Source organism: Nyctibius grandis, chromosome 2 (genome assembly GCF_013368605.1).
Source record: "Nyctibius grandis isolate bNycGra1 chromosome 2, bNycGra1.pri, whole genome shotgun sequence".
NCBI classification, from domain to species: domain Eukaryota; kingdom Metazoa; phylum Chordata; class Aves; order Nyctibiiformes; family Nyctibiidae; genus Nyctibius; species Nyctibius grandis.
In genome coordinates, this window is record NC_090659.1 from 49153893 (window position 1) to 49173400 (window position 19508).

The 19508-nt window shown below is 37.5% G+C and overlaps 1 protein-coding gene across 5 annotated transcripts in view; it reads left to right on the forward strand.

Moving 5' to 3' along the window:
- The window catches only part of HERC2 (HECT and RLD domain containing E3 ubiquitin protein ligase 2), a 119746-nt gene that overhangs the window by 50358 nt on the left and 49880 nt on the right, over positions 1-19508 (forward strand). For all 5 annotated transcript variants that reach the window (XM_068395633.1, XM_068395635.1, XM_068395634.1 and 2 more), the window contains exons 32-55: positions 92-265; positions 345-481; positions 577-728; positions 1111-1302; positions 2152-2339; positions 2845-3037; positions 3646-3828; positions 4379-4563; positions 6265-6412; positions 6505-6701; positions 6933-7163; positions 7849-7984; positions 8509-8652; positions 10073-10215; positions 11618-11885; positions 12046-12188; positions 13615-13713; positions 13808-13976; positions 14086-14211; positions 14962-15070; positions 15218-15357; positions 16979-17169; positions 18817-18922; positions 19090-19181. In XM_068395633.1, the coding sequence (XP_068251734.1) occupies positions 92-265; positions 345-481; positions 577-728; positions 1111-1302; positions 2152-2339; positions 2845-3037; positions 3646-3828; positions 4379-4563; positions 6265-6412; positions 6505-6701; positions 6933-7163; positions 7849-7984; positions 8509-8652; positions 10073-10215; positions 11618-11885; positions 12046-12188; positions 13615-13713; positions 13808-13976; positions 14086-14211; positions 14962-15070; positions 15218-15357; positions 16979-17169; positions 18817-18922; positions 19090-19181 (3846 nt within the window). The remainder of the gene's footprint in view (positions 1-91; positions 266-344; positions 482-576; positions 729-1110; positions 1303-2151; positions 2340-2844; positions 3038-3645; positions 3829-4378; positions 4564-6264; positions 6413-6504; positions 6702-6932; positions 7164-7848; positions 7985-8508; positions 8653-10072; positions 10216-11617; positions 11886-12045; positions 12189-13614; positions 13714-13807; positions 13977-14085; positions 14212-14961; positions 15071-15217; positions 15358-16978; positions 17170-18816; positions 18923-19089; positions 19182-19508) is intronic.

The following is a 19508-nucleotide window of genomic DNA, read 5'->3' on the forward strand; positions in this document are numbered from 1 at the left end:
TATTTTAAATTTGGACATGGTTTTGCATGAACTAACTTATATTTTCAGTAATTTAAAATTTGTTTTCACATGCTACCTTCCTGTGTTGCAGGATAAGTGGCCGCCGCTTTTGAGTACAGTTACAGGTGTCCACAAATACAAATGGCTGAAGCAAAATGTCCAAGGCTTGTATCCGCAGTCTGCCCTCCTTAACACCATTGTTGAATTTGCACTTAAAGAAGAGCCGGTGGATGTAGAAAAAATGAGAAAATGTTTATTAAAACAGGTAAAGTGCATGAGAATGGGATTGCATGTATTAACAGTTTACCTAAGTATGACAATTTTTTTTTTTTTCTCGTTTGCAGTTGGAAAGAGCAGAAGTTCGTCTGGAGGGAATAGATACTATTCTGAAATTGGCAGCAAAAAATTTTTTGCTCCCATCTGTGCAGTATGCTATGTTCTGTGGATGGCAGAGGCTTATTCCAGAAGGAGCCAATATAGGGTAAAACTTTTTGTTGTTTTTGCTGTCATAATTCTTCAGTAAGAAAAAGTTTGGTTTTTTTTTTTACTTATTTTTGTTGTTGTTTTTCTATGAAGGGAACCTCTTACTGACTGCTTGAAGGATGTTGATCTGATCCCGCCGTTTAACAGAATGCTGCTAGAAGTAACTTTTGGAAAGTTATACGCGTGGGCTGTTCAGAATGTTCGGAACATCTTGCTAGATGCTAATGCAAAATTTAAAGAACTAGGTGAATCTCATTTTGTTGCTGTTGGCTCAGGAGAAAACTGTTTTAAATGAATATCGTTTCATTTTTTGAAGTTCCCAATAATTGGGATCCTAAAATCAGTTCCCTTGGTTTGTGCTGAGGTATACTTCGACTTTCTGTTCATCCATGTGTTGTTCCACTTCCTCCCAATTCCCCCTTAACTCACTTTTCAGTGTTTAAGAGAATGTAACATTTTGCTGTTAAAATCTAAATTATAAGAAGTTTCTTGGAACTTCAATTTGTAACTTCTTAAAGCTAAGCAGGGAATATAAAATATTTTAAACCATCAAACAAATCTATAACCTATTTTATGGTAGCTCCCAAATGTCAACTGACTTTGTTATCTATATTACTTTTGAATTAGGTGTGCAGCCTGTTCCGCTACAAACAATTACTAATGAGAATCCAGCAGGGCCAAGTCTTGGGACTATTCCACAAGCACGTTTTTTGTTGGTCATGCTCAACATGTTGACACTGCAGCACGGTGCTAATACCTTGAGCCTCCTCCTGAATTCTGGCATGCTGGCATTGACGCAAACAACACTGCGGCTGATAGGTACGAGATCTTTTGGTTTCTTGTTTGGAAGAAAGCACATGCTTTGTAAGTCTCCTGTATGTTTTACCTGTTGCTGTACCCAAACTACAGAATGACTTCGCTGCTTAAATATAGTACTTAATGCTATTCACCTTTACCCTCCATACAAAAACTACATATGTAAGCGTGGTTGAGATGGAGGTTAGTTTGACTGTAGCCTTTAGTCATTCATGATTTTTCCCTAAGCCCTTGCTTTGGCCATCCTTTGCTAGAGTTTAGGAGTGATAGTGTAGTTTTGGTGGAAACATTACAAGTAAATTAAAAATGGAAAGTTTAAAATGAAGACATTAAAAAGTGCCTACTCCCTACTCATTCAGTTTCATTTGTTCTACTTATTAAAACCGTTCTCAGTCTGCATGTTTAAGCTGGAAGCTTCCTTTGTTTGTTCTGTTATAAGAAGTTCTGTGGTGTTTTTTTGCAATGATTCAAGTTCTCTTGCTTTTTCTTTCTTGGGTTTCTTAGATAACAGCAAATATTTCTTCTCATAACTTGTACTTAACTGGAATGCTCATAAGTTTTTTCCAAAAAAATTCTGTTATTAGAACCATTTAACCACTGGACTCACAATGTCTCCATTATGTGTCACTTATTTTTGTTCAAAAACTAAGTATTCAAAGCCCTATGCATTCAAAACCATTATGTCTTAGTTTCCTAATAGCTCATCTGACTGTATCACCTGTTAAATCAGCTTTCCTGTTTGTTACTGCTTTCATATTGCAAAGCTTATGTGTCTTAAAGTTTAAGTGTGACAACGGTACGTATAAAAACTTGTAGCTGGTTTTAATTTTTTTCATGTTTTTTTCCTCTTAGGGCCTAGTTCTGACAACATTGAAGAAGATATGATTGCCTCTTCTCATGGAGCTTCTGCCACAGTTCTAGAAGAGTCAAGAAAGGAAACTACACCTGTTCAGCTCCCTGTTTCTGGACCAGAGCTGGCAGCCATGATGAAAATTGGTACCAGAGTGGTGAGAGGAGTAGACTGGAAATGGGGTGATCAGGTACAACTTCTTTCATACAGGTTTGGGTGTGTTAAAAACTAAAGTCTATTCAGTGGACTGTCTGTGAATTTTGTGTTCAAACTTTAAAGGTCATTTTACATTTCAAAGACTTGGAGAATGAACGTAAAATACATATATTTGTTTAACTTCATTTTTGGAGATGAAAATTCTTTTTTAGTGAGACTGTTCTAATTCGCAATTTAGCAGGAAATTGGATCGCTTGTTTGCTACAGTATTAAACACTTCCAGCTAGGTGTGTATGGCACTTATGTAGTACATAGGAAAATAGATCTAAATATGAGCGTTGCTGCAGTTTACTGGGGTGATTTCTTTTGAAGATTGTGAAAAGCTTTCCAACTTCATGCTGTACTTGAAACATTATTGAATATTTACTACCTAACCATTAGGTTAGCAGCAAAAAAGAGCAATTGCATTATTATTTTGTGAACTTTGGATACAAATTAGTGTTGTTGGTTGTGTAATTTGAGCCTCTCTCTTCTGTCAGGATGGTCCCCCTCCAGGTTTGGGTCGTGTGATTGGAGAATTGGGAGAAGATGGCTGGATTAGAGTGCAGTGGGACACTGGAAGTACAAATTCTTACAGAATGGGGAAGGAGGGAAAGTACGATCTCAAACTAGCTGAGCCGCCGCCGGCAGCGCAGCCCACCACAGAGGATTCGGACACTGAGGATGATTCTGGTAAAAAACCCAATTTTTGTAATAAAAGTGTAGGCAGGGTTTTAGTTGAATTCCAAAATTGGTATCTTATAATATGAAAAAGCTTCTTTCACAGGAGAAAATACTTCATCAAAGAAGATTAATTTAATAGCTGCACTTTTCTGACCAGAATCTTTCTTAAGAGAGCTTTACTGTGAGAAAGGAGGATGGAATGGATGGTGTCGCATTTGTTACATATTCATGGGCCAAACAAAACAATATTATCCAGCTGAAGTAGTTTCAGTTACAGATGCCAGGATTTATACATTTTAACATGTTAATGCAATTCTGAAGTGTGGGTTTTTTATATCGCCTAATTATACATCTAGTCATACTACTTCCCTATTCTTGGCACTGCATTTGGAATTTCTTTTAAATTGTGTACTGCTAGAGAATAACTTGAAAATATCTGCGCAAAATATCTGGTTTATATTTTGATCTTGCAGTTGGAAATAAGGAATCTTCATGTCAAATAATCTTAGAGAAGATATTTACAACAAATTTCTCACATGGTATTCGTTTTGGAGCTCTTTGTGAAATAGATTAACACAATATTAACGTATTCTTTTGCCTTTTGTATCTCCCTTCAGAAGGAGAACAAGTTGAAAGGAATCTCCACCCTACTTCTATGATGCTGACAAGTACCGTGAACCTGTTGCAGACACTGTGTCTCTCTGCTGGTGTCCATGCTGAAGTCATGCAAAGTGATGCTACTAGGACTTTGTGTGGTCTGCTCCGCATGCTTGTGGAGAGTGGAACAATGGATAAATCAGGTGTGTTATATAGAACCAGTCTGATTCAGCTATGTGCTTCTGTTTTGTGCTTTGTTGTCTTGTAACTTTGTATATCTTTTGTGACTAGTTTTTAATCCTTTAAGGCCAAAGGCTAGAAAATGCATTTTCAGAGCTTTTAAAATCTTAATTGTTAGCAAAAGCAACGTGAGCATTCTTAGAACATGAGCAGTAAAAGCAGGAGAAGTGCATGAGATGTGGTGCATCAGGGTGTGTATGGTTGGCTTAGACAATTAATTTCTTATCAGTCTTTTTCTCTTTGGGGAGAACAATATGACTGCATATGTCATATTAATTCCCATATCTGCTTTGTAATTTCAGAAATGAGGAAACAGTATAAAATGAGAGTTGTTTTAAAGGCACATGTAATAAAATTAATTACAGACTCTAAAACTGAAGTTAATAGTTAATGTAAAGACAGTGGAGTAGCCCAGTGTTATGATTTGTCCAAAAAAGCCCCACGTAGTATATAGAGAATTACATAGCTGGTGGAAAAGTCAACTGTTATATGTATATATCTTTCTGTTTTTAGCTTCCTTGCCAAATAAATTAGTTTATAAAGAACAGCATAGGAGCTGGTGCACGTTGGGATTCATTCGAAGTATAGCACTCATGCCTCAGATGTGCAGCACTCTTAGTACATCTCAGTGGATAACTTTGCTAATGAAAATTGTTGAGGGGCATGAATCTTTCACTGCTGCTTCACTACAGAGACAGGTAATGTGTGTATTTCCAAATTATTTTGATAGGCAATGAATTTAGTAGACTTTAGTTCTCTTATAAAATACACTTTTTTTTTAAAAAAAAACAAAAACAAAAACAAAACTGATAGGACATGTCCTTAAATCAGTTTTTAATTGATTGGAAAAGAAGATAGCATGTCGTCTGATATTTAGGTCTTATTGTTTCAAATATACATCTGTAAGTTTTTGAGCCTTCAGGGCACTACAGACTTCATTGTTCTATTGAAAGCCTGAAAGTTCTGTACAGATGAGAGGCCAAAACAGTGTTCCAAAAATGTATTCCAGAAGCTACCGTATAACTTTTCCTGGAAGCTGAATAAAGAAAAGAATAACAAAAAAAGACGGTTAGGAAAAATGTGCAATTTCATTTTCAAGTTATCAAATTGTGTATTATCTACTGTCCCTCCTTCCATAGTAAACTGTTACTATTGCTTTAATTACAGCCTCTCTTAAGAAGCTGCATCTTATTTTGGTATTGTATTTCCCTTGTCCCCTTTCCCCTTTTCTTTTTTCTTTTTTTTTTTCTTTTTGGTTGGTTGGTTTATTTTCTTGTACCTTTCCTTAGCATCTCGTAGTGCCTTTTTCCTGAGATTGAAAAGCAACCTTATTATGGAATAACTCTTCCAAGTTTTAAGGCTTGGGGATCAAAACATCTTAATCTTTTCCTTGATAAGGCGTCAGCGTTTTTTAACTTAAAGCCTTGTATCATAAAGGCCTGTGCATTTTTGTGTGATCTTGAAGCAAATTCTTGCCAGTATTTTTAATATGATGAGACTTCTGTCATCATCCAGAACTCAGTGCATTAGTAATCTGTGCTGTTCAGGGAATACTCGAGAGAAATGAGCATTCCTCATATACCAGCCTCTAACTTAAGAAAAAGACGAGACCTTGAAGTTTCAGAAAGGTGTATTATGGACAGTGGTTTACAAGAAGAGCGATCTCTTCACTGTTATTGGTCACTTGTATTGGTCTTCTGGGTAGAAGATGAGGAAGCTCAAAACTTGAAACACTCCTGTTCAGAATATGCAACCCCATCTGCTCTTTGATACTGCAGTGCTGCACCTTGCTGTATTCCTCGTCAGTCCTGCACTGCGACTAGGTTTAGAGATGCCAGTGTGTTCCTTCTGTACGGTGTTGGAGGCCTTAGTTTCACAGTAACTACTTCTGGGTGTCACTGTGGTTGCTTTTTGCCTTCTTGTATCATGCAGCTTTATAGCTCATGATTTTTGATTATCATGCCTTCATTGCAGAACAATTGTAAACTTCCATTCTGAAATACATCTTAGTACTAAGTTCTGAGTCTGGAATCTGAACAAACCTTCCCATTCTGTATTCCTATTTTTCTTATGCATTGTAGTCTTTTCCATTGTTACCCAGTGTGTGTTTGTTTTGTGTCCTGAGTATTGAAGAGGTTGGATTCACTCATATAATGTGCCAATAAAATTGTTACTGACTTTGAACTGGCACAACTTCTTTTAAGATATTCCTTAACAAACTGAACAGAAGATCAGTAGCTCTGTAATTTCCACAGCTGGAAAGAAATCAGCATTATAGAAAGAACTATAAAGAAAGGCTAACTTTTAAAATGTCTTTCTTCTGTACTTAATATGTTTGAGAATTTCTTTAATAATTGGTGACTTAGAATGGACTAACACTAATTTTATTCTCTTTTTAGATCCTTGCTGTACATTTGTTGAAAGCAGTACTTCCATCCTGGGATAAAAATGAAAGGTCAAGAGACATGAAATTTCTTGTGGAAAAACTCTTTGGATTTTTAGGCAGCCTGCTTAGTACTTGTTCTTCAGATATCCCACTGCTCAGAGGTAGAGGAATTTTCCCTCAGTGTCTTATTTTGATGTATAGGAAACGTGTGCGTTAACTTGATACCTGTTGTGCACTTGCTTTGTCTTTCCAGAATCTACTCTGAGAAGGAGAAAGGCCAGGCCCCAAGCATCTCTAACTGCCACTCACAGTAGTACTTTAGCAGAAGAGATAGTGGCACTGCTGAGGACGCTGCATTCGCTCAGCCAGTGGAATGGACTCATAAACAAGTACATCAACTCTCAGCTAACCTCCATCACCCACATCTTTGCAGGAAAACAGTCAGAAGGGGTAGTTTCCACGTTTTAAAATAAGCTCATTTTTATAGCAATATTTATTTTGAAATTATAAATGCAAAATGTAAAAAATGTTAAGCTTAATTTTGAAATCATTTTTCTATTTTTATATATATGTATTTGTGTTGTAATTTTTAAATTGAAGTTTGTGCGATTAACTTTGTATTTTAAAGCAGGTAGAAGGATATGTTTTCTCCCTACAGTTAATTTTATTGTTCTTTGTTAGGCTCTGCTGGATGACTACTTTCCTGACACTGAGAATCCAGAGGTGGGAGGCCTAATGGCAGTGTTAGCGGTGATTGGTGGCATAGACAGTCGCTTGAGACTGGGTGGACAAGTAGTTCATGATGAATTTGGAGAAGGCACAGTGACACGCATCACCCCAAAAGGGAAAATCACTGTACAGTTCTATGACATGCGAACATGTAGAGTGTGCCCTCTGAATCAATTAAAACCAGTAAGTTTGTTTTATTGAGGCTTTAATACAGGGAAGGGTGTGGTTAAAGACTCTGATATGGTGCAAAGAAAATATTTGTTCTTCATTGGGTAATTATATTGACATGCAACACATACAATGCTCTGAATGCAAATCTAAGATGGTACTCATGCAAACCTCTGTAGGGCCTTTAATGCCTGTCCTCATTTGTTGAGGAGGTGAATGGAGAAGGGATTTGAGCTGAAGTCCTTTGACTTGAGGTAAAATCCCTAGTCATGACAATGTGATTTATAGCTCTTACATGAGAGGAGCTTATTTATTTGTATTTAACTTGATTTGCTAACTAATGTAGAAAGTCTTGGGTGTTTTCATTTGAATCTTAATCTCAAGTTGGTTAATACGGCTTTAGTGAAAGCACAGTTGAAGTGCCTGGTCTGCTTCAAGGACTGCAGTTCTTCCTTGCTCTGACTCTGTCTTGCTTTTTCACCAAGTAGACCTGCAATTGTGTGGTACAAATGCAGACTTAAGAGCTATGTAGGGAATAGAAATCCTCTCCAGTTGTCTCTGGTCGAGAGCAATAAGATGAATGCTACTTTTTCTCTTCTTCAGTCGATAACCATTGAAACTTTTGAATGATTTTGTAAAATTTTGGAAAAAATTATCTGTAACTTTTTTTTTTTTGTCTGGTTCTTCCCTCACTGTCTAGCTTCCGGTTGTGTCTTTCAATGTGAACAACTTGCCTTTTACTGAGCCTATGCTATCCATTTGGGCTCAACTAGTAAATCTGGCTGGAAGCAAAATAGAAAAACAAAGAATGAAGTCTCCCAATCAGGGTCTTTCAGGTACGGTGTTTTTTTTTTTGTTGTTGTTTTTTTGTTTTGTTTTTAAATAGTTGAATATACTCTGGGAAAAATACTGTTAACAGCAAACATTCATAAGAAAAAGGGTTTTCTGGAACCTTGCCTTTTTTTTTAGCCAATATTGAATAGTATGTACTTATGAGACAAGTTTAGCTAGGAGATGAACTGCTCTGCACTGTAAGTGGAATACTGTTTTTACTTTGGCAAGAAAATGTAAATAAGGTTTGGGTCTGGACTTTTTGTATTGAATTGTTTAAAATACTGGATGCATATAACATCTTAACTGCACTTGTTGTGCTATGTATCAGCTGTATGGTCATAGAATGTGTGCAGACTTTTTATCCAGGTGCTGTTTAAACTACCTCATATCATCAGTATTTCACAAGCTTTCGCACAGTGAGTTAAGATGTAGACTGATTTTTTGGACTGAGGTTGTATGAATGGTAGCCTTTCTTCTCTAATACAAGAGATTCCTAGTGCTAATGGATGCTTAATATTTCTGATAGGTCAAGTGGATTTGGATCTACTGCGATGCCAGCAGTTAAAGCTGTACATACTGAAAGCAGGCCGAGCTCTGCTGTCTCACCAGGATACACTAAGGCAGATCTTATCTCAGCCAGCTATTCAGGAGTGTGCATTAAATCCTGCAGGTATTCGGAAATGCAACCTGATTGTGCTGCTGTTTGTTTAGGTGGTAGACAGAGTATGTGACTATAATCCTTGCTAATGGCAGGTGAAATGTAGAAATTAGGTTTGCCCTTTAATGAGGAAAAAAAAAAAAGTAAAATTCAGGAATGTTTTAATCTTATATATTAAAAGCATTTTGACTTAGGTTTTGGAGACTAAGTGGATCAAGTGTTTGAAGCTTGAAATATTGGAGTTAGCTAAATTTGTATGTCTTCTATCGTTAGTAAGTTTTGTAAGTAATATAAAAAAAAGTGGGTTTTTTTGCAGTGATTTCTTTTTCTGCTTCAAAACTTGAAGTATGAATTCTCAATTTTTACTTCAAATGTTTTGCAGTTTCCAGTGAAACAAGTACCAGGATACTGTGTCTTGAGCATAATCTTAAAAGTAGTTTAAGGAATTGTAGTTTTAATAATTTGAATTCATTCTCTATATGCCTTCATTCTGCATATAAAAATAAAGAAAATAGCTCTGTCAGCTTTCAGGATAGCTATTGATGCCCTTATAGTTTGTATTAATTCTTCAGGCATCTGTGAAGCATGTAATGTCTTTAAATCTATTAATGTATTCTGTTTATTTGTATATTTCTGGGGGTTTTTGTCAGTTGCTGAATTTTAAGTCAACAGAATCATAAGTTTTTTCCCAGGAATGGAACATAGTTTTACTTCTACCATCAGTTTTTAAAGAGGGGGGGGGGAGGGCGGAAACAAACAAATTTTTTTTTTTTTAAACCAGAATAGCTTAAGTGCATGAGGACTATTAACTGTTCTGTTATTGTTTCAAATATGAGAACTTCCTTTTGTTGAAGTTAAATGAAGAGTGAGAATACTTTCCTGTTATGCCAACAAGAACACAAAATCAAATATAAAAATTGCAGAATCGTGAGCCAGTTGATTCAAAGAAGGAGTACTCTTTTTTTTTTTTTTTTTTTTCAAGGTGCAATGAATATGCATAGAGAGCTCTTCCTAAGAGGTGTAGTAGAGGGGGAAATGGCTCAATCCAGAAAGTATGCATCATGGTTTTGGGGATCAATGAGATTGGTTGTCTATATAAAGTGGTTTATTTTGGAAGGACATCTGTATAATAATCTTATTGTAACAAGGTGAACTCAGAAGATAGTTGTGCAAATTCCCCGTCCACTGAGCAGTTTCTGCTAGACATATTCTAGGTGTATTTTAGTAAAACTCTTGTTTATCTACAAATTTCTCATTTGCTTTTTTGTGTGGAGATTGTGGCACACATGATTTAATCTTAAACGCATGATTCCTGTGGAGAAGAAATATGGGAGAAATAGCAATATGTTTGATCAACCAATAGGCCCCAGAATAAGTCTCCTGATTGGCTGGTATTAAATGGTTTTGGTTAAAATAATGTTTTTGTTTCAAGAGGATGGAGCAGTTGCCTCTCCCGACATAGGAGATATGTCTCCTGAAGGACCTCAGCCTCCCATGATTCTTTTACAGCAACTTTTGACAGCTGCTACGCAACCATCGCCTGTGAAAGCAATATTTGACAAACAAGAGCTTGAGGTAGAGTCTGTGTTTTCCGCTAATAAGTAACCTAATAAATAAAATGTCCCTTGGCACAGCTTTGTACCTTGTTACTGGATCCCAGGGAGAAGAGCTCAGCACCTCCTTCTCCCCTTCCCCTCCTCAGGGAGCTGTAGAGAGCCCTGAGGTCGCCCCTCAGTCTCCTTTTCTCCAAACTAAAACCCAAAGTCCTCAGCTGCTTCTCATAGGACATTCCTTCCAGCCCTTTCACCAGCTTTGTTGCTCTCTTCTGGATGCATTCAAGTCCCTCAACATCCTTCTGAAATGGTGGCGCCCAGAACTGTACATGGTACTTGAGGTGAGGCTGCACCAATGCTGAATACAGTGGGATAATCACCTCTCCTGACCGGCTGGTTATGCTGTTTGTTGCACCCCAGGATGCAGTTTGCCCTCTGGGCTGCCAGGGCACACTGCTGACTCACATTGAGCCTGCTGTTGACCAGCACCCCCAGATCCCTTCCTGCAGGGCTGCTCTCCAGCCACTCCTCTCCCCATTTATACTTGTGCCCAGCATTACTCCATCCTAGGTGCACAATCTGGCATTTGGACTTGTTAAATTTCATCCCATTAATCATAACCCAATGCTCCAATCTATCTAGAGCCCTCTGCAAGGCCTCCTGTCCCTCAAGACAGTCAGCAGCACCTCCCAGTTTGGTATCATCAGCAAACTTGCTAATGGTGCATTCAACTCCTGCATCCAGATCATTGATAAATCTGTTGGATGGAGCTGGCCCCATAATTGAGCCCTGAGGAACACCACTGGTGACCAGTTGCCAGCCAGATGTAGCCCCATTCACTACAACGCTTTGAGCTTTGCCCTTCAGCCAGTTCTTCACCCAATGCACATGAACCTGCTCATCCCACAGTTGGACAACTTGTCCAGAAGGATGCTGTGAGGGACAGTATCAAAAGCCTTATAAAATCCAGAAAAACTACATCCACCGCCTTCCCTTTATCCACTAGGCAGGTGACCTTATCATAGAAGGATATCAAATTAGTTAAACAGGACTTTCCCTTTGTGAACCCATGTTGTCTTTGCCTGATGATTGCATTATTCTTTGAATGTTTTTCAACAGTACCCAGTATAATCTCCTCCATAGTTTTTCCAGGAACTGAGGTTAGACTAACAGGTCTGTAGTTTCCGGGCTCTTCCCTCATGCTGTTTGGTGGATTGGAATGACATTGGCTGGCTTCCAGTCAGCAGGGACATCCCCAGACTTCCATTGAAATTGAAACCTGTTAAGCTTTAGAAAAAGTTTTTTTAAAAAAAAGTGACACTGAACCATTTTTGGCAAATAACCTTTAATTTCGGGCGTACACACACAAAAAACATACTAAATACGCTTGTTTTACGTGAACTGATTTATTTGTTCTCATTTAGGCTGCTGCTTTGGCAGTATGCCAGTATCTGGCTGTAGAGTCTACACATCCTTCAACTCCCCTGTTTGAAGACTGCAGCTCTAGTGAAGCTACAACACCCATCACAGTGCAACATATCCGACCCACAAAAGTGAAGAAACGCAAGCAATCTCCAATTCCACCCCTCCCCATTGTAGTTCAACTTATGGAAATGGGATTTCCTAGGAAAAACATAGAATTTGCACTAAAGTCTCTGTCTGGAACCTCTGGAAGTGCTTCTGGATTACCAGGTATTTAATTTCGTTAAATTAATGATGTTGGAAAGAGAAGGAAAGTTGCAAGCAAATTAAAACGCTGCATAGAAGGGAGCAATTGTTACTTCTGTTTTTGGATGCTATCTTAATGTCAGGCAATCCCTTAGAGACAGACTGAGTTTGTTTTCTGTATTAGGAGTAGAAGCCTTGGTTGGCTGGTTGTTGGATCACCCTGATGTTCAAATTACGGATCTGTCTGATGCTGATACTATCTCTGATGAATATTCAGATGAGGAAATAGCAGAGGAGGTGGAAGAAGCTGAAGCCGCTTGCCCTGTGGTAAGTATCAACTTACTAAAACCTAAGTCATGCTGGCTGCAAATTTTGTAATTCTTTCCTTCTGTGAACTTGATTAGAGTACAGGGACATTCTGCTGTCCCAAGCTTTCAAGACTGTAGCAAAGACCACGTCTGCCATATGTTTCTAAGGCATGTCATAAAAGAACTCAAGAATAATCTATAAATATTTATGTATGAGTAGCACAGGGGAAGAGTGCAATGCAGGTAGATGTTTCACTAGCGGTAGCTACAAGTGTCCCTGATAGTTGGTCTCAGTTTCATCTAAAGTAGTGAATGCTATAGTGTAATACTTGTAAAGGACTCTTTTAAAAAAAAAAAAAAATTTTTTTTTTCTCCCCACTTCCCTTCCTTTGGTCTGAAAAACAAACATATGTTAACTACAAGGAATGACTGAGGAAGCAGTGAATAAATGGCAAAAACATGTCAGTGAAATAAATTAGCTTTTTCCTCATAAAAACTGTTTTTACTTATTGGTAATAAAATGACCTTTACAATGCCTATCAAGTGTGATGGCTTTAATATGAATTTGTATTAGGCTTCTGTTGACTTTCAGAAATTGTTTCAGTAAGCATTTACTGATAAAATGAAATGAGTTCTATATTTCTATTTATTTTTTAAGGAGTTATGTTGAGTTTTCTGGCACACATGAGATTTTGAAATTGAAAGAAATGCATTGTATTTTGAAGGAAATTAACTTGATATTGAGTTCTGATATCTTTATCAGTATTGCAGTGAGAAACTGTGCTATATATTGCCTCGAATGAAAAAACATTTAATGCTCAAAACAGAACAAAGTGTTTTGAAAATTCTCATTACAGATGGAATGCAATAGTTCTCTTAAAATTTTTTAAGTTAATAAAATCTTGAAAGGAATAATTTCTGATAACTACCATCTTATCTTTTTCATCAGCTTGTTTTTATAAGGGAATACTTTTAATCCCATTGTATTATACAACAAAAAAATTAGTGGTGTACTTTAGGTAGGAGATTACCATTCACCACTGTGTTTTTCATTTTTTTTCCCCTCTCCAAACAAGTAGCCTAAGAAGTGGAATGTTAACGTGTCTCTGCAAGTAGATTACTCACAAATCCTCTTTGTTCTAATTTTCTTTGGCAAGCAGATTTCATAAAAGCAACTTGCAGCTTGTTTCACATATTTTGAAAATTTGCAGCTACATTCTTCGGCAAGTCATTTCGGAAACTAAATTTTAGTTTGAAGTAGATCATAAATGTTAGCCCTATAGTGAGTTGACCTGTTGAAGATTTTTCCCATTTTGGCATGCAACTTGGATATTATATGTGTTTGGTTTTGTTGGGTTACCTTCAGTCTCTAAGAACAATTTTATTTATCTGAATTGACAACAGATTTTGTAACTGTTATGTGTTTATTTTGAATTTTTTTCCAGTCAAGTGGTGCTGTTGTAACAGAGAGCCAAACTTATAAGAAACGAGCTGATTTCTTAAGTAATGATGACTATGCTGTGTATGTGAGGGAGAATATTCAGGTAAGCATGATGATGAAAAGGTATATTGAAACTACTTTCTTCTGGGACTGAAGTCTTTGCATAGCTATGGCATTCTCTTGTCCTTTGTCCCTAGGTGGGGATGATGGTTAGGTGCTGCAGAACCTATGAGGAGGTTTGTGAAGGAGATGTAGGCAAAGTTATTAAATTGGATCGAGATGGATTGCATGACCTGAACGTACAGTGTGATTGGCAACAAAAGGGTGGTACTTACTGGGTCAGATATATCCATGTTGAGCTTTTAGGTAAGTTCACTGCTGAGTGCTTTTTAATAAACTGAATGATACACTAAGGGAGATTTATTTTTGGGAGGGGAAAACCTACTCACCATGCATTTATTCTTGCAACTGCTAGGTTTCCCACCACAGAGTTCTGCCTCTCATATCAAGATAGGTGACAAAGTGCGTGTGAAAAGCTCTGTTACCACACCCAAATACAAATGGGGATCAGTTACTCACCGAAGCGTGGGAGTTGTCAAAGGTAATGTATGTTCAAAATGGGGCATGGGGAGTTAATAAAACTGGAAACCACACAGACTTTCTACAGTGTTTAAGGAGATAATCTTATAGAAACACTTAGAAATCACACTGTTTTGTGGAATATTGCACAATGATGAGAGAGTATAGAATGCATTTGATGTCTGTGACGAATTTATAGAAGTGTACTCCATGGCAGCCCATTTTGTTAGTGTGTTCATCTGCTGTTTGAGCCACTCCATTCACATACAGTAAAAGTCTTTAAGAATCTGTGCAGCTTCCTGTTGTAGTTTATGTTTATACTTTGGGTGAACTGCAAGCGTTTTTTCTTTAAGAAGTAAATCTAACTTGAAGAACTTCATTCGGAAGTGAGGAGAAAGTGGGGTGCACTAGTGTCAAGCTCTAAGGGATGTTGTAGAAGTAATCTGTAGGGCATAGATTCTTTGAAGAGGTAACAGATTTTAGAATTACTCTCTCCCTTTGGGAACTGTTTAAAAAAAAAAATGAAAAATTCAGAGTCAAGGAATTTAAATAGAATAATACATATCTTTAAAAAAAATCTTTAGAATACTCTTTCCCTCTGCCCCTTTCCAGGCTATCTGATTAGGTTAATACATAGTTCCATTAAAATAAAAAATTACTTTTTAAAGTAACTTTTATTGCATGTTTCTGCTCTGATGCTTCACTGGACGCTTTCTGCTTTGTTTCATGGAGACTTGCAACGCATTGTATTTTCTGCATGTTTTTGTCACAGCTTTTAGTGCCAATGGAAAAGATGTCATTGTAGACTTTCCTCAGCAGTCTCATTGGACTGGCTTGTTGTCAGAAATGGAACTGGTCCCCAGCATTCATCCTGGAGTCACGTAAGTGATGATTTACCTTTTTTCTTAATGTATATGGGTTATCCTTGAGCCTTTTTGTCTTAATTCCATTATCTTGACTTGTGTTACAATTAACTTGTTCCATGAAGACTGCTAGAAATATATCTACTCGTTCTTTTCTGAAATCAGGTGTGATGGCTGTCAGATGTTTCCTATCAATGGGCCTAGATTCAAATGCAGAAACTGTGATGATTTTGACTTTTGTGAAACCTGTTTTAAAACCAGGAAGCATAACACCCGCCATACTTTTGGCAGAATAAATGAACCAGGTAAGTTTCAGAATCTGAGTATGTCTTAGATTAATTTAAAATGCCTTGGATTTGTTTCTAAAAAAACAGCTTTATGTTTTGCTCCTTAACATAAAGCTCCTTAACGTAATGAAATTAGTGTTCGACTGACCCTCTAGACAACAAAACATTTTTAGCAGATCATAGCACTGCTACAATTGCACATGGTGGACCACACCAAAATATCAACCCTTAAGCTTTCTCTGTAGTGGTAAAAAAATTGAAAAAAATGTGACAGTAACTTTTTATGTCAGAACTGTGTTTTCAGCTACACCAGGAGTAGAATCTATAATTCTTTAATCCTCCTGCCTTTTGTTGTCAGCCTAAATGTAGGTGAATGGAATCCTTATGACAGCAGGTGCAGCTTGAAATACCTAAGATACCTTCTTACACCTCAGTTGCTCTTCAGCAATTTTATCGATCAATACGTGACGGCTGTTGAAAGACTTAGAATTTTTTGTTTCTAGGGCAAGAACCCGTGCAGCCATTTTAACTCCAAAACTTTTGGGTTTTGCATTGTTGTGCAAAACTTACCTGACACTATCTTTTATTTCTTTTCTCTCCACCCGTCTAAAAACCAGTCTGATCCCTAATATTTGCAAGGTGATGCTGGCTTCTGGACTAAACTTCTTCATATTTACATGTAGCCATTCTAATCGGTTTGGAAAATGAATAAAACTGATTCCCTACTAGAAATCATGAACACGCATTGCGTGTGTATGATGGTTTGTCTAAGGGGCAAGAAAGACTTTCCATTAAGAAGTCAGTTAGTATGGTTGTAATCTGTAATCCTTCCTGTTGCCTTGGATAGGGAAGAGAAGTTATATTCTTTCAGTCAGGCTTTCTATACGCTACAAAGATCAGTGAAGGGAAGTAGAAGTAGGTTTTTGCAGGGAAGAAATTAACAACTCGCTAAACCACCTCATTCTTGAACAAGATTCAGAGTTTTTGAGTGTTGTAACTTAGCTATGTCTATTTTCCTGTAAGGGGTTTCTGTTGAGGATTGGTTGCATATTTTTTATATGCTATGGCGGTGTACAAAATTCATGTGCCGTGGGCCTGTGTTTTGAAGTAGGTATCAACATAAATTTTGATTTGTATTTCAAAAAGAAGGACCCTTTCAAGTGGCTATTTAGTCAAGAATGTTAGTCTTTTAAGGATTCTGTCAGTTTAAAGATTGCATGCCCCTGTAATGTTTTATCATTCAGTTTTAGGAGTTACTCTTCGTGTCTTACATTCCTGAAGAGAGTAATTTTCCTTAATTTTTTGATGTTTATTGTTTACTAAACTATGCTTGATTTCTTGGTACAAATCAATCATAAGTGTAAGAATAGAAAGTGTGACTGTCCAAAATGACAGGCATGAAAACTTGTAGTCAGGTAAAGTGCTTGAAACTTCTTTAAAAAAAAAAAGAATAAATCTTGAGCTATGCCGTTTAAGTATGAGTAGTATTACCATACGTATGTGACATGCTTCTGTATTCTACTTTTAGATTACATACCTGAAATCTTTGATCAGTATGTTTCCTTTCACATTGCTTATGGGTTTAATAAAAACAATTTTCGTTGAGAGGTACATGCTTAATTTTTCATTAACCATGCAGGTCAGTCTCCAGTGTTTTGTGGGCGTTCTGGAAAGCAGCTGAAGAGACGGCATAGTAGCCAGCGAGGAATGTTACTGGATGATTGGTCAAGAATAGTTAAGAATTTGAATGTCTCGTCCTCTGTGAATCAGGCTTCACGTCTTATTGATGGTAGTGAGCAGTGCTGGCAGTCTTCTGGCTCACAAGGAAAGGTAACTTTCAGCCATAACTGGTTTATTCTGGCATACTTTATTCTTAGGATAAGTATTTACCTTAATGAAATATATTTGTTTGTTACCTTTGTGTAAGATAGAAGAGTAGTAAAAGCAGACATCTGAAGTACAAAACTATGTTTCTTCATAGTAAATGTGCCTATTTTTTTAAAGCCTTGCTTCATCTTTCTAATTATTTCATGTGAATTATAAGGAACTTATGTGATTTTTGAAATACAGGGTAATTATTCTGTTCTGTGGTTGATTATGTGGTTACAATTGCCTTTTCAGTGTAATAACTGATGACAATTGTTCTTGGCAATCACAGTGATTAGTTTACTTAAGTCAGTTTGCAGTATGAAAAGCATCTATGTTCTTACTAGCTAAAACTGCCTCCCAAGCCCTCCCTCACTTGCATAGAATCATAGAATATCTCAAGTTGGAAGGAACCTATAAGGATCATCAAGTCCAACTCCCTACTTCTAGCAGGACTGCCTGAAGCTTATGCCATTTCCTTGTGTCCTATCACTGTCACCAGAGAGAGGAGATAGCACCTCCCCCTCTGCTGCCTCCCTTGAAGAAGTTGTAGATGGTGATGAGGTCACCCCTCAGCCTTCTCTTCTCCTAGCTGAACAAACCAAGTGACCTCATAAGTCTTACCCTTGAGACCTTTCACCGTCTTGGTAGCCTTCCTCCGGACACAGTCTAATAGTCTGATATGCTTCTTATATTGAGGTGCCCAAAACTGCACACAGTACTCAAGGTGAGGTTGTACCAGTACAGTGTGGAGTGGGACAGTCACCTCCCTTGACCGGCTAGCTATGCTGTGCTTGATGCGCCCCAGGACATGGTTGGCCCTTTTGGCTGCCAGGGCACACCGTTGACCCATATTCAACTGGCCATCAACCCAAACACTCAGATCTCTTTCTGCAGGGCTGCTCTATACCCTCTCATTGTCCATCTCCACGTCCCAGCACTTGTTCTTGTTAAATTTCATATGGTTGGTGATTGCCCAGCTCTCTAGTCTATCCAGATCTCTCTGTAAGGCCTCTCTATCCCTGAGGGAGTGCACAGCTCCTCCTATTTTAGTGTCATTGGCAAACTTGCTTAATATGCGTTTGACTCCTGTGTCCAGATCATTTATAAAAACATATAAGCATTGTTCCTTAGTTTATGGTTTACCAGTTTTATTGGCCTGCAGCACTGCTTTGTGGCCAGCCTAGGCACCAGGATTTCCAGCTAGGCTTCTGTCCAGTGTATTTTGATGCTCTGTTGATGGCCATGCTGACAATATCCCCAAGTACCCTTCCTTCGGGTTGTCTACAGACTGTAACCAGTCAAAGATTTAAGTTATGTCCCATTTCTTGACCTCCAATGGTATTGTGCTTTCTCAGTCTTCTCAGTGGTGTTGCTCTTGGGTGAAAGAAAGAATTTGCTGCAACTGTTACTCTTGTATTTGGAGATGGGACAGGTGAGAAGTTCACAAGGTCATTTTCCTTTGGCCAGTTCCCATGCATTGCAGCTGTTGTATACCATTCACAAATATTTCTCATGCTTTCTTCAAAAACAACACACATTTATTCTTGTTAACCATACGGTAGTCCTAACAATACTATCTGAAAATTAAATTCTCTGTGTTTCCCCTAGCACTGGATTCGCTTGGAGATTTTTCCAGATGTTCTTGTTCACAGACTGAAGATGATAGTGGACCCTGCAGACAGCAGTTACATGCCCTCTTTAATTGTAGTTTCAGGTATGTGTATGTTCTCTGAGAAGTCTGAAAAATATTTTTTGTGCATTCAACAGCTGGTATTTATCTGGTTTCAGTTAACATAGTCATCTATTTAGCATGCACAGTGCCTGTTTATGAAACAAACACCATATCTTAAAATGATTTTCTTTCTGTGTGTTGTTTTCTAGGGGGGAGTTCCTTAAATAACCTTATAGAGCTAAAGACAATCAATATAAATCCTACAGACACCACAGTGCCTCTTCTCAGTGATTGTACAGAAGTAAGTGAAGTTTGTGTGAGAATTACTCTCGTAGGCAACAGAAAAATATTTTGCTGCAAGACATGGATGAAAAGCACTATTGTGATTGTTAAAGAATGGTATTTTACTGTTCCTCTAAATTAGCACTATTTCCGTCACTTTAGTAAAGTTAATTATCCTGATAAGTTTTACCGTAATCATAGTAGTAAGGGTATTTTAGTTTTTTTGATGTAAATCAATATACCTATGAACCAAGAAGACATCCCAATAAACTTAAATTTGGGGATGCTTTTGGTAGATGATAAAGCTTATTTTGAATAGTTGTTCTGATCTTTTTCAGTAGCAGCA